General features: G+C 41.1%; 1 protein-coding gene across 1 annotated transcript; it reads left to right on the top strand.

The window, feature by feature from the left end:
- Window positions 1-3,618: 3,618 nt before the first annotated feature.
- On the top strand, window positions 3,619-13,824 carry LOC119728124. The gene is made up of 14 exons (XM_038200200.1): window positions 3,619-3,893; window positions 4,018-4,103; window positions 4,934-5,089; window positions 5,588-5,724; window positions 5,841-6,081; window positions 6,288-6,382; window positions 6,487-6,667; window positions 7,706-7,812; window positions 10,202-10,538; window positions 11,096-11,232; window positions 11,727-11,967; window positions 12,187-12,281; window positions 12,421-12,601; window positions 13,279-13,824. Exons 2-14 carry the CDS (start codon window positions 4,076-4,078, stop codon window positions 13,386-13,388), a joined length of 2,046 nt encoding a protein of 681 aa, XP_038056128.1. The 5' UTR covers window positions 3,619-3,893; window positions 4,018-4,075; the 3' UTR covers window positions 13,389-13,824.
- The last annotated feature ends 1,241 nt before the right edge of the window (window positions 13,825-15,065 follow it).

Here is a 15,065-nt window from a genome sequence, read left to right as displayed (position 1 = left end):
TTAATGAACTCAGAATAGTCTTTCAGGGAAGTTACAATATCAAGTCGGGTAAAAGACATTTGGGGGACAAAAAACATAGAAGAGGAATTACAATTCTACAGGAATGGGTGGCTTAGAAACTTTATAAAGAAAAATCGTTACGAACAAATAATGTTTAATTAAAATGTTTTAAATGAAACCTTTATTTTTACCTTACAAAATATTTTGTTCTCTATAATGTCTTGATATTTGTATTGCTTATTTTTGAATGTGTTGAGTGTTTTGGATATTTTTTTCTTTCAATTAGTGAAGATGGTCATCTGTTTGCAGTAATTTGATGCTTGGTGCTAACTTCAACGAACACGTTTGGTGCTGATGTAGAAAGCATGTTATCATTCGGTAGAGATAGTCCTTTGAACTCTTTATTAAGATGAGTTGCCTTGTAAATAGTGACGTAATAATACAGCTTATATGTGTTTCTACTGAATGGCTGACAAAATCAGTATAAAACAAGTATTTCTGTTGTAAGCTTTTCAAAATGCCTTGTTTATTTTTTTGAGCTTTCAATTCAAGATTTTCAATGTTTCATTGCATAATGCATTCACTCGATTTAGAACTTGCCAGCGAATCCTTAATTTTAAGATCATATATAAAATTTCATATTTACACAAATATTAGCCCCAACAGGTTGAATGTGATAGATACTTTCTGTGAGAGCTTGTTTATATTGTTTATACATTTTGTATGAACTAATTAATACTTACATCTTGTACAAGCGTATAATGAACAAATTTGTACATTTATGACATTAATGCCCCGGTATGTATATTTTTGTGTTGAAAGTTGTACATATTGTGCCTTCTAAAGAAACGAGTAAGCTTTTGCTGCCCTTTATAAACCAAAAAAGTTAAGAATTGTCAATTTTATATAAGGATTGTCGTAAGTATCTCCTTAATTCATAAAGTACCACAAAATAGTATTTTTGAAGATAATATTTCCAGCTGTGCCTACACTCGCAAATCTGAGCTTAGAAACTGTCGTAGTACACAAACTAAGATTGTTTTTCAAATGTCCCTTTTTGTTGAGTTATACAAAGTTCGGAGGATTTAATTCGGCCGGGTGTTGCCGGTCCATCTGCTTTGCTTTGCTTCACTTTCTTGCGCATTAAACTCGCCACACCCTCTCGAAATGAACTCCTGATATTTCCATTTTCACTCGTTCTTTTCCAATAACGTAATAGCCATATACCATTCACGGAAATGATACGTGGCTATGGAGAGTGTGGCCTTCTCCTCCACTGTTTGGTACACTTTGTCTCGAAGTTTAACTCAAGTTTAATGTTGTACAACGGCAAAATGCTATTTTAGTACGACTTTTCTCAGGACGAGTATCACGTGATTCATAGCTGCCCTAGATCTGAAACCAAAATAATTTATAGGAAGCCTCTAGTCCTCAATTACTGACCATCAAACACAATTCGTACATGTTGCATTTTCGGTGCACTTTTTCCTGAAATCCGCATTAAATATATAAAATAAAGTAAATTTGGCGGTGAAAGCCCATTTTGTCATGCCATTGTCACGTGACAGATACACCCCACACACCTGAAACCAAAATAGAGTGTAGGCGGGACACCACTCTTTAAGATGTCATCGGCGATTTGACTTTTTCTCCTACACGGTTTGGTACACTTTGTCTCGAAGTTTAACTTAAGTTTAATGTTGTACAACGGTAATACCGCAAAATGCTATTTTAGTACGTTTTTTCTCAGGACGAGTATGACGTGATTCATATCTGCCCTAGATCTGAAACCAAAATAATTGATAGGAAGCCTCTAGTCCTCAATAACTGACCATCAAACATAATTCGGACATGTTGCATTTTCGGTACACTTTTTCCTGAAATCCACATTAAATATATAAAATAAAGTAAATTTGGCGGTGAAAGCCCATTTTGTTATGCCATTGTCACGTGACAGATACACCCCACACACCTGAAACCAAAATAGAGTGTAGGCGGGACACCACTCTTTAAGATGTCATCGGCGATTCGACTTTTTCTCCTACACGGTTTGGTACACTTTGTCTCGAAGTTTAACTTAAGTTTAATGTTGTACAACGGTAATACCGCAAAATGCTATTTTAGTACGTTTTTTGTCAGGACGAGTATCACGTGATTCATATCTGCCCTAGATCTGAAACCAAAATAATTTATAGGAAGCCTCTAGTCCTCAATAACTGACCATCAAACATAATTCGGACATGTTGCATTTTCGGTACACTTTTTCCTGAAATCCGCATTAAATATATAAAATAAAGTAAATTTGGCGGTGAAAGCCCATTTTGTTATGCCATTGTCACGTGACAGATACACCCCACACACCTGAAACCAAAATAGAGTGTAGGCGGGACACCACTCTGCAAGATGACATCGGCGATTTGACTTTTTCTCCTCCACTGTTTGGTACACTTTGTCTCGAAGTTTAACTTAAGTTTAATGTTGTACAACCGCACAATGCTTTATAATAGTACACTTTTTCTCAGGACGAGTATCACGTGATTCATAGCTGCCCTAGATCTGAAACCAAAATAATTTAGAGGACGCCTCTAGTCCTCCATAACTGACCATCAAACATAATTCGGACATGTTGCATTTTCGGTACACTTTTTCCTGAAATCCGCTCTAAATATAAAATAAATGTAAATTTGGCAGTGAAAGCCCATTTTGTCATGCCATTGTCACGTGACAGATACACCCCACACACCTGAAACCAAAATAGAGTGTAGGCGGGACACCACTCTTTAAGATGTCATCGGCGATTTGACTTTTTCTCCTACACGGTTTGGTACACTTTGTCTCGAAGTTTAACTTAAGTTTAATGTTGTACAACGGTAATACCGCAAAATGCTATTTTAGTACGTTTTTTCTTAGGACGAGTATCACGTGATTCATATCTGCCCTAGATCTGACACCAAAATAATTTATAGGAAGCCTCTAGTCCTCAATAACTGACCATCAAACATAATTCGGACATGTTGCATTTTCGGTACACTTTTTCCTGAAATCCTCATTAAATATATAAAATAAAGTAAATTTGGCGGTGAAAGCCCATTATGTTATGCCATTGTCACGTGACAGATTCACCCCACACACCTGAAACCAAAATAGAGTGTAGGCGGGACACCACTCTTTAAGATGACATCGGCGATTTGACTTTTTGTTCTACACTGTTTGGTACACTTTGTCTCGAAATTTAAGTTTAATGTTGTTCAACCATGCTATTTTAGTACGATTTTTCTCAGGACGAGTATCACGTGATTCATAGTTGCCCTAGATCTGAAACCAAAATAATTTATAGGAAGCCACGAGACCTAAATAACTGACCATCAAACATAATACTGACGTCCTTCATTTTCGGTACACTCCTCGATGAAATCCGCATTAAATATATAAAAATGTATCACGTCAATAATGTTGTTTATTGGCCTCCGTACTTTATGAATACGCGGCTGAATACGCGGCTGTGATATCTGGCCGAATACGCGGCCAGGTTCACTCAGGTTGTGGCCATTTGCGAACTGAATGGGAATGTCTAGTATCCAGACGTCATTATAGTTACACACGCATGCGTACCGTTGGTTCAACGTTCGCGTGAAGGAATTTTATGGTTAGCCTAAACTTTATGACTCTGTGCACTAGTACCCCTGTGCACCAGGGGAAAATGGTGAACACTACATCCTATCATATCTCACGCGTGACCGATTCTTCAAACACTCTGTGCACGCAAGTATTTGTGTAATAGTATCTAATGATAAAACACCGTATACTACTACGTACGTATAACCATGCAAAGAGTACAAAGTACACTGCCCATCTTGCTTTGAACCACTCAGTGATTGAAGTCGTTTTCGTACGTAAGTGCTTTCAACATTAAATTACCCTTTAAAGAACATCCAAGAACGTGGCTATATGTTTGTTTTTAATTTTGACATTTTAACTAGTTAAACGCACTGTTTGTAATGGATTCTTTTTTGGCAGTATACAGGTACCGTACGTTTAAAAGCTGGTTCGACGCACGGACAATCTTGCTTAAATCATGGATAAGTACGTAACCTTGGAAGAATGTAAGTACTAATGTAACCCCTCGCAGAGTTCGTCACCGTTTTCACGAAGAGCCACATATGTCGATTTTGAAGCAAAAGTGTTTTCGAGATAATCGCAAAAGAAGTTTCTCATATTTTAAAACTGCAAAAAATACCACTTTGCAACAACTTTGTGAAGCAAGGAAACCATCACACTGTTCTGTGTGAGCTGATTTTTTACATGAACCCAGTAATAAGACTTAAATCAGCAGTTAATTAGTGAAAATTAATTAGTAAAGATATGTGGCTCTTCGTGAAAACGCAAATTCAGGTTTCCGACATATTGGCCCTTTCTGTTCAATGTGTATTTCCATAGGCGCGCGTGATTACGCGCGCGCAGCTGAAAATGTAACAAAGATATGTGGCTCTTCGTGAAAACGCAAATCTTATTTGACCTACTTTTACGTATTTCCGTGCAATGGGTTTTGTACGCGTTCAAAGGGCCAAAATGTATGTGGCTCTTCGTGAAAACGCAAAATTCATTTATTGAGATTTTGGCCCCTTGCAACATTAATGTAACTTGGAAATTAATGATGTTTTGCTTACAAAAACATGTCAAAATGGTTAAGTACATTGTTTTAAAGCAAAATATTGATAAAAATCAAAATCGAAAAAAATGGTAATTTTTGACATATGTGGCTCTTCGTGAAAACGGTGACGGGTTATGTCATCACAAGCTCATAAAAACAATCAAAATTCAAGTACAAGTCAACCACACGCCCACAACCACCCACCCCCTGGTAGTCGTGACCGTTCGTGTGATCATTTGACTCGTGATTGATTTGGTTATAAACTGCCAATTCCTGACACAGATCGGCAGATGTGGGGCGAGGCTGAACTCCTGCATAGACCAGACGAGGAGTACGAGGGGATCAAGTTGTACCCATGCATGGCCAAGTCTGTGGAGCGTCTCAAGACTTGGACAGTCAGAGAAGACGATGTCTGGATCGTGACATTCATGAAAGCAGGTGAGATTAAGACACACAGATGGACACACATATAAAACAAACCGATGTAGGATACATTCTATTATAGGGTCTTTTTAACCAGTTTGCTCTGTGGTCGAGTGGTTCAGAGGGCAGCACTATTAGGAAGACCAACCAAAGAACCCAAATCGTTTCTCGAAAATCCTCGTTGCTAACAACGCTGCGTTTCTGAATAGCAAACCCACACTGATGAAAGCCTTTAATACGTTAAGCAGTATAATTATGTAGAAACGTGTTGCTCTTGAAAAATGCACTGAATTGTGAGATTGTCAAAACGACTTTGAAGTATTAGACTATTGGTGAATTGTTTTCAGGGGGGGGGGGGGTGGTTTCATCATAACCGTTAATTGTTCAAATTCTTCACTTCACATGAACTCCTTTATCAAAAATAAAAACACTCGACATGTTGACTACATTGGTCAAGGTGTACAATAATAACAAGATTGTTGTTTTATTAATAAGTGATGTGTGATTTCTCAGGCACAACTTGGGCCCAAGAGATCGTGTCTTGCATCATGCAGGACGGAGACTTGGAAGCAGTCAACAAGAGACACACGGATTTCCGAGTGTTGTTCATTGAAAGTGACTTCCTGGAACAAATTCGGCGTCTAAAAAACGTAGGTATCCCTTCAGTAGTTCTTGAAAGTCAACCTGATCAACAAAATCTTATTATACGTCAGTTCCTGATCCCATAGTTATCCTGGGAGCTCTTGTTCACGATCTTACATTGCAGCTTCCAGACACGCTCCAGATAGCGGACGAGACGCCATCCCCTCGGATACTCAAGACCCATCTCCCGGGCCCGCTCCTACCTCCCCAGATATGGCAGAAGAAACCCAAGATTGTCTACGTCTTGCGAAACCCCAAGGATCTCGCGGTGTCCTTTTTCCACTTCTCCAAAATGGGCGAAACGGATCCCAAGATACTCGCCCAGACGTTTGGGGAGTTCTTGGAAGAAATGCTGGAAGGAAAAAGTAATGCTGTCTACCTTCTTTTGGTTTTATATACCACTGATTCAGCTTTTAACTTGACTTCAAAATTTGAAGTTAGCTAGCTCGCCTGCTATAGAGTACATGGACCATAATGCACACCATTTCCACAATGACATCAAAAGATAATGAATACGTTAAATGTACAATCCGACTTCCTAGCTTCCATATCTGTTTTGTTTGTTTCCAAGATCACTACGGACCATGGTGGGACCACTATCTGTACTTCTGGAGACTGAGACACGAAGAGAACATTCTTATCTTGCGATTCGAAGACATGAAACAGGTAGCCATTCATTGGACCGTTAACCGACTAGGATTACAAATTGTATTTTTATTTTAATTTCCTGCCAAACAGTTAAAATACTCAGATTCATTAATTATTTTTAGGACCTGCGAAGCAATGTCCAGAAAGTCAGTAAATTTCTCGGCAAGAATCTCTCCGATGAGAAACTCGACGCCATCACGGAGCACTGTACGTTCGGCACCATGAAGAAGAACAAGATGTCTCACCATGGCAACCTAATTGATCAAAAGAACTCACCTGAAGGAAGCTCCTTCATGAGGAAAGGTAGGTTTCATTTCTTTCTGTTGAAGAAATCAAAGGGTTCTTCCTTGAAGTCCAAAAGCTCTGTGGCGTGGAAGCCGGAACCTAGAGTAAAGCTAAAGAGACAATGTGTAGCAGTGCAGTTTTAGAGGTATTAATCCTCGTCGTACCCGGTGGGACATAAGGCTGCAACAATCGACCTCCATCTGTCCCTATTTATGCATTGTCTCACGCCATGTGAAGCCCATCTCATTAAACTGAGTCAGCTCAGAAGTCACTGTCCTTGTGCCAGGTGGTTTTGGGTGGTTCAGGCTTCCTTTTACCAGGTGGTATCCATCTCAGAGCCAGGGCCGGATTAAGTGTTCCGTAGGCCAGCTATAGACACTAGTGTTTCGTAGGCCCTGTACTCCCGCTCTAGTTAGGCTACAGTACCTATTTCATAGTGCTGGCAAGCGCTGGAGCCTTGCTTAAAAGATAAAATACAAACAAAAGAGGGACAATAGGGGGTCCAAGTTTGCAGGTAAATACTCACTTGTGTGCGTGTGTTTTATGGCACACTGTGGTATTTTCGTAGGCCCGAATTTTTTTGTAGGTCCTAGGCAGGCCCACTGTGCCTATTGGATGGTCCGGGCCTGCTAAAAGCTACCTTAGGAATCCGATCTTGGTTTATCCTGAAGTTTTAGAGGTGCACGAGGAAACTTATTCCAGGCGTCAGTCCGGGTGGGATTCGAACCCGGGTCGCGGGGATGAAAGTCGAGGAGAAGATGAGGAAAGGAGGGATCCGCTTCTGGAAAGCTGATATCAACATTTAACCATTTAGTGGAACACTGGGCACTCATAACCCCACCACTTTGAATTTGAAGCTGTGCACGCTTTAGAATGGCCAGTGACGCAAACTGTTTACTGGTAACTTGAAGATGCACTTCTGGTGAACGTAACTGAAGCTTTAGGAACCATGTAGATGTAGTCCCGTGACGTGAGTCATCATTTGTAACATTTCCTAAGGCGTAATAATTCGGAGAGTATACCTGAAATACAAATGTCAATTGTTTTCACTTTTAGGAAAGGTAGGCGACTGGAAGACCCACTTCACAGTTGCGCAGAACGAAGCAATGGACGCCCTCATTCGAGACAAGCTGCACGGAACGGGGCTGAAATTTGACTACCAGTAGACAATTAGACTTCAGCACTCTGTCAGCATTATACATGTTTATGACGGGACTGCAACTGCCAAGACAAGAGGTTGATGTCAAGAGGCAATTTTCCACCACCTGTACACATGGAAAAAAAATACCTATTTGCAAGCTTACAAACTATCGTAGCACACAAACACAAACTAAGATTCCTTTTTTTGTTGAGTTATACAAGTGATTTTTATACAAACTTTGGTGGAGTTAATTCGGCTGGGTGTTGCCCGCCTTTACCTGCTTTGCTTTGCTTCGCTTTCTTTTGCATTAAACTCGCCATACCCTCTAAAGATGAACTCCTGGCATTTTCACTTGCTCTTTTCCAATCACGTATAGAGCCTGACCACTCACGGAAATGATACGTGGCTATGGGGTCACGGTGTGGCCTAGTGGTAAGAGTTCGGGGGTTCGAATCCAGCTCGAATCCCGCTCTCCTGTCCTTGGGCAGGCCACTTCACCCCGACCCCCACTTGCCTTTCTCCACCCAGGAGTATAAAAGAGTACCAGCATTAGCCGGTGGACCGGCATCCCATCCAGGCGGAATAGAAATATCTTCAGTCGTTTCATGCATATGACACAAGATACACGCCGGCTTGTTGGGCTTTATTGGCTTGTGACAGACTTTACTATAAGATCTACACGAGTATTTCGTGTAAATAACACGTGATGTAAATACCAAAGCAACTAGAGAAAACAGCACCACTGAAAAATTAACATTCTTCATTTGGCGATTCAATAACTTCATTTACTCGCATGAATAACAAAATGTAAGTTTAATAATATGAAAGTGCTACTTTTTTTAAAAACATAATTCCAATTTACATGTACAAATGCTAGTCATCAAATATCAAATTTTCTTTACCGTTTTGTCCTGTACACTCTCTGAATAAATAAATTTTATGCAGACACTAGAGCTGCATAAGCTTTGCACGAGGCGGAGTAGGACTTATCTATTTCTTTATGAGTTGGTGTTCCTGTTGAAGTTCATTTTTTTTCGTGAATGTGAGGCCCTTAATCTCGTTATTTTATTTTATTGATGCAGTTGAATAGCTTGACGTCAGTCTATTTTGGAGATAGGTGAACAGGCTTCGTGTGTATATGCCATTTGTGAACTTATTGAGAATGTCTAGTATCCCGACGTCATATTATCCTTATACTGGTTTAACTTTGTTTTCGTTTCGCTGGAAGGAATCCAAAGGTTAACCTAAAATATGTCAATAACTCTGTGCAGAAGTACCCCCTCAACGGTAGAAAGGTGAAAACTACAAATTCTATGATATCTCACGCGTGACCAATTCTTTACACAATGCACCCAAGTATTGAGTGTGTAATATTTATCTGATGAATAAACACAGTATACCGCTACGTACGTACTGTACTTAACTGTGCAAAGAGTGCAAAGTGCACTACCCATGGACATATACCATCCTCCTTCGAAGCACTGAAGCCGTTTTCGTACGTGTGCTTTCGCATTTGAATCACCCTTTAAAGAACATATCAAAGAATGTGGCTTCTATGTTTAATTGTCATTTTCACTTTTTAACTACAGGCATTAGGCATGTGCTGATTATACAGCGTGCAACTCTCGCCCGTTCGCGTTCACTATGTAAACGTCTTTGTAACCGAACACCATACGTAGTCTACAGGTATAACAGCCACAAAAACCTGTCGCGCCTTGTTTAAGGTCAACCTGCGCGCTCTAATGCTTCCCCTCTTAATACTGATGTTCGAACAGTTTACTTTAATATACCACACTGCACAAAATGTGATGCTAAACGCACTGTTTGTAATGGATTCTTTTTGGCAGTACAGGTACGTGTTATAAGCTGGTTCGACGCCGCAAGGACAAGCTTGCTTAAATCATGGATAAATACATCACCTTCGAAGACTGTAAGTACTAACATTAAACCCGGCCCTCGCAGAGGTATGTCATCACAAGCTCATAAAGTGGCATGCTGGCAATATTTATACAGTCGGTTAGTAAGCACACTTTTCATTTGACCTAACCAAAATCAGGAATGACCTCATGTGACTGACCCCTGGATGACATTTGAAGTCCCCCTACTCAGAACTTGTCACCAGTTTAGTCGACATTGAAGTCTGACTTTCCATATGACAGCACTTTTCAGCAGACCTAACCAAAATAAACACGGACCTCATTTGACCCCTAGATGACATTTGACCTCAAATGTCTCAGGTCACCTGAAGTCCCCCTACCCAAAGATTATTGTCACCAAGTTTGGTGGAGATTGAAGTCTGACTTTTGATTTGCCAGCACTAAACAACTAGCCTAACCAAAATGTAACATACATACACACATGCATACACACAAGGAATACGCTATCGTAATGTCCCTCTACTATCTTAAAAGCCAAGGGATAAAAACAACCACAAGTCAATAGAAGTCAATCACAAGTCAAATACACACCAATCGCCAACTTTTACAATTTCCAGTCAAGTAATAACAACACTGACAACGGAATTCCTTTGGCAATGTCCATCCCCTGGTAGTCGTGAACGTTCGTGTGATAAACTGCCGATTCGTTACGTAGATCAGCAGCTGTGGTGCGAGGCTGAACTCCTGCATCATCCAGACAAGGAGTACGACGGGATCAAGTTGTACCCAAGCATGGCCAAGTCTGTGGAGGATCTCAAGACGTGGACAGTCAGAGAAGACGATGTCTGGATCGTGACATTCATGAAAGCAGGTGAGATAGACTGACAGACAGACAGACAGACAGACAGCCCGACAGAAAAACAAACCGATGCAGGACACAGACTCTGATATGGTCCTTTCAGCCTGACCGGTTGGCTCTGTGGTTGAGTGGTTAAGACATACATGGTTAAGAGAACAGCGCTATTCGAAGCCAAACCAAGGTAACCAAATCGTTTCTTGAAAGTGCTCGCTGCTAACGACGTTACGTTTCTGAAGGTCAAAATCCACAGAGGTAAGTGTTGTAATACGTTACAGCAGTAATTCCAATACATAATTTATAGTACAGTTTTCTCTTGAAAGATGCACTGATTTGTGAGATTGTCAAAAAGACTTTGAATTACAGTGTATTAGACTATTGGTGAATTGTTGGCAAATTGGCAGCAGCAATCAGGATGAGTGGTTTCATCATAACCTGGCATTTAATCCAATTATTCACTTCACACGAACTCCCTTATCAGAAAAAGATCATGTACTCGACTTGGTGACTACATTGGTCAAGGTGTAAAATAATAACCGGATTGTTTTTAACAACAAATTGATATTTCTCAGGCACAACTTGGGCCCAAGAGATCGTGTCTTGCCTCATGCAGGACGGAGACTTGGAAGCAGTCAACAAGAGACACACGGTATTCCGAGTGTTGTTCATTGAAAAAGATTTCCCGGAACAAATTCGGCGCCTGCATGATGTAGGTATTCCATCAGCAGTGCTTGACCAGTCTGCGTGATTAACACAATATTAACTATTAAGCCAGTTCATGATTCCAAATAAACCTTCGGGTTCTTGTACACGAGGTTCTTGTTGAGTGCCGTGGCCTAGTGGTCTGGAGTAACGAACTCAACGTCTGTGGGGTTTCTGCAGGTTATGGGTTCAAGTCCAGCCTTGGGATGTGGTGCGTACACCTGTCCTTGGGCAGGGCACTTTGTCATTAATTGGTTCCCCTGGCAGTAAATGGGAACCACTAAGGGGCAGATATTGTTACTGAGATTGATTTTAACCACTTTGCACCGAGTGTGAAGCATTTGAGCTGCTTACTCCCGAGTGAGCTGAGATAGTCTTTGAAATATTTAATATGCTCAATGAGCAAGGGTAGTAATGCATGTATTGTCTTACATTTGGGTGGATTTGAGGTGGATTTGTGCGCTTTGTAAATACGGAATATTATTCATTATATTATAATAGCTCCCAGACACGCTCCAGATAGCGGACGAGACGCCATCCCCTCGGATGTTCAAGACCCATCTCCCGGGCCCGCTCCTACCTCCACAGATATGGCAGAAGAAACCCAAGATTGTCTACGTCTTGCGCAACCCCAAGGATCTCGCGGTGTCCTTTTTCCACTTCTCCAAAATAGGCCAGACGGATCCCAAGATACTCGCCCGCACGTTTGGGGAGTTCTTCGAAGAATTTCTGGCAGGAACAAGTATTGCCTTCTCATTTGTTTATTTTGTGTACCACTGATTAAGCTGTAAACATGACTCCAGAGTTTGAAGTTAGGTTCTCGGCTAGAGTACATAGACAGCACGAGGTGTACGCCTCACTGAAGAAACTCGGTCAATATTCTCCCAATTACATCACAGCTAAATACTTTAAATGTATAATCCGTTTTCCTTAATAGATATCAGTTTTGTTTGTATCCAAGATCACTATGGACCATGGTGGGACCACTATCTGTACTTCTGGAGACTGAGACACGAAGAGAACATTCTCCTCTTGCGATTCGAAGACATGAAACTGGTAAACCATTGATTGGACCGTTAACCGACTAGGACTGCTAACTGTAATTTTCTTTTTATTATTTCCTGTTAAAGTTATTCATATATATTATTTAGTAAACTGTATCATTTGAGTTGACATGCAATTAATTATTTTACAGGATCTACGAAGCAATGTCCAGAAAGTCAGTAAATTTCTTGGCAAGAATCTTTCCGATGAGAAACTCGACGCCGTCACGGAGCACTGTACGTTCGGCACCATGAAGAAGAACGAGATGGCTCACCTTGACAACCTGCTTGATAAGAAGGACTCACCTGAAGGAAGCTCCTTCATGAGGAAAGGTAGGTTTCATTTCATTCCGGTGAAAAAAAAACCCCAAAGAGTTCTTCCTACAAGCAGTGTGGCCCGGAAGCCGGAACCTAGATTAAGGAGACGATGTGTAGCAATGGCCAGTTTTAGAGGTACTTACTTCCTCTTCGTCCCCGGCCCAGTGGGATTAAAGGCTGCAACAATTGACCTCCATCTGACCCTATAACATTGCCCCACCCATGTAAAGCCCATCACAGTCAGCTCAGAAGTCACTGTCCTGCGCCAGGGGGTTTTGGGGCGTCCAAGGCTTCCTCATACCAGGTGGTGTCCATCTCATCAGAGCCAGAGCCGAATTAAGTGTTCCGTAGGCCCTAGGCACCAGTGTTCCTGAAAGTCCAGGAAAGTCGAGGAGAAGATGAGGGAAGGAGGGATCCGCTTCTGCAAATCTTAAAAGCTGATATCATCATTTAATCATAGAGAAACACTGGGCACTCAAAACTCCACCAGCTTGAATTTGTAGCTGTGTATACTCTAGAACGGCCAGTGACGCAAAATGTTTAACGGTGAAGATGCAGGTCCGGTGGACTGCTCGTAACTCAAGCTTTGGGAACCATGTAGTCCAGTAAACCATCATTCGTAACATTTCCTAAGGCGTAATAATTCGGAGAGTATACCTCAAATACAAATGTCAATTGTTTTCACTTTTTAGGAAAGGTAGGCGACTGGAAGACCCACTTCACGGTTGCGCAGAACGAAGCAATGGACGCCCTCATTCGAGACAAGCTGCACGGAACGGGGCTGAAATTTGACTATCAGTAGACAATCAGACTTCTGCACTCTGTCAGCATTATACATGTTTATGACGGGACTGCAACTGCCAAGACAGGAGTTTGATGCCAAGAGCCAATTTTCCACCACCTGTACACATGGAAAGTAATACCTACTTGCTCACATGCCAGACTTTATTGCATTGAATTGTCTTCTCCGTAATCTTATCATGTGGTCGATTTGGACCTGAACAACCACTGCCAATCTATGAAACATACTGATTGTTGGCTGAAAAATAACCATGGGTAACTTTTCCTGCTTTTGTGGGAGACACGAACTAATCCAAAGGGACATTATTTTACCCCCTCCCCCCCCCTGTATATGTACGGTTTTACAGTGCTCCAATCCTTCGTGCGATGACAAAAGAATTTAGGTGTCGCTTTTTTTCCTTGACTAAGAAATGATATTTTGTTTATATATAAGCCCCTGTCACACCTTTGCGTATCCTAATTCCTTATGAGTTCCTTATCAAGAATTTTCAATACGCAGCCGTACGCTCAATAAACGTCAAAATGTTTTGATCACTTTGACTTATGTGCGACGCACATCTAGCGTACAAGTATCGAATTCAGCGCATCCATTGCGTATGAGATGCGTATGAGTTGCGTATGCAGTGCACAGCATTATTTTTCGGGCTGCGAATAGGTCAGTATGCAGTGCGCATGCCTAGCGTATTCCGGACACACCTGACTTATGCCGACCGCATGCTTGACGCACTTTTGAGCGTATTCCCGCCGCATTTCCACCGCTCGCCGTTCAGCGTGCAATGCATCTGCGCTGCAAGTACGCTATGTATACGTCCAATACAGGCGGCTCATATGCTGACGGGGTGCGTCACGAACTCATAGCGTACTTGTAACGCACTCGACCGATGCGGGACCGATGTGCCGCGTATTTATAACTTATGACCATAGATATATAATAAAAAAGACTAGATCGGACGCGCGTTCGAACGCGCCATTCACTGTGCACAAAACTTTTGGGTTCTTCATGGACGCGCTGCAAAGTCACGTGAATAGGGCCACGCGCAAAGGGCAGCTGCTAAATGTTGGACGGAAAAATGTCGCCAACACCTGAATTCAGCTATTCGTTGAAGTTCTTAACAACAGATTGAAATTTTTAACTATTTTCGACATTTCACATTCCTTCGAAAAGTTACACAAGGGTTTGCATCTGTGTCTTATTTGAGGCCAAATTGGCGACTGTATTGAAGGTAATTGATTTTCAGTCAAGAATACTAATTTGTAGCGAAAAGTAGCCACACTGTGCTCTTATATCTTTATAAAGGCAAATATCAGGTTTAATGAGATTTTCCCCTCTTTTTTAAAATGTGCAATAAATATCAACCGTTACTTGCCTATCAGACAAAACATAAACTTTTAATTTTACCAACATCAAAATGAAATAACAGAAAAAAACACGCACTCGGAATATTACGTTGCTTTAATACTGCTAAGCTCAATGGGAACATTACATTTGAAATGAATGAATGACTACAAAAACAATCTCTGGCCATCTGTTGTGATTACTGAACACACTGATACTTGAATAACGTTTAGATAATAAACAATTTATATACAACTCGTTAGCTAATAAATACACTGATGAAATGGCAGTTCCATATCCGTAGCCATTATTCCAGATGTCAAGAATATCATTGCTCATGAA

This window comes from Patiria miniata, unplaced genomic scaffold, assembly GCF_015706575.1.
Source record: "Patiria miniata isolate m_02_andy unplaced genomic scaffold, ASM1570657v1 HiC_scaffold_20, whole genome shotgun sequence".
Classification (NCBI taxonomy): domain Eukaryota; kingdom Metazoa; phylum Echinodermata; class Asteroidea; order Valvatida; family Asterinidae; genus Patiria; species Patiria miniata.
The sequence above is the reverse complement of the archived record's forward strand: the minus strand, read 5'-3'. Positions and strand labels throughout refer to the sequence as shown.

What these genes read in the sequence shown, in the direction of transcription:
- LOC119728124 (XM_038200200.1), top strand. Translation starts at nt 4,076, where the DNA reads ATGGATAAGTACGTAACCTTGGAAGAAT. An exon ending in AGAAATGCTGGAAGGAAAAA is followed by an intron (nt 6,082 to 6,287) that starts GTAATGCTGTCT and finishes TTTGTTTCCAAG; the next exon opens with ATCACTACGGACCATGGTGG. An exon ending in AAGCTCCTTCATGAGGAAAG is followed by an intron (nt 12,602 to 13,278) that starts GTAGGTTTCATT and finishes TTCACTTTTTAG; the next exon opens with GAAAGGTAGGCGACTGGAAG.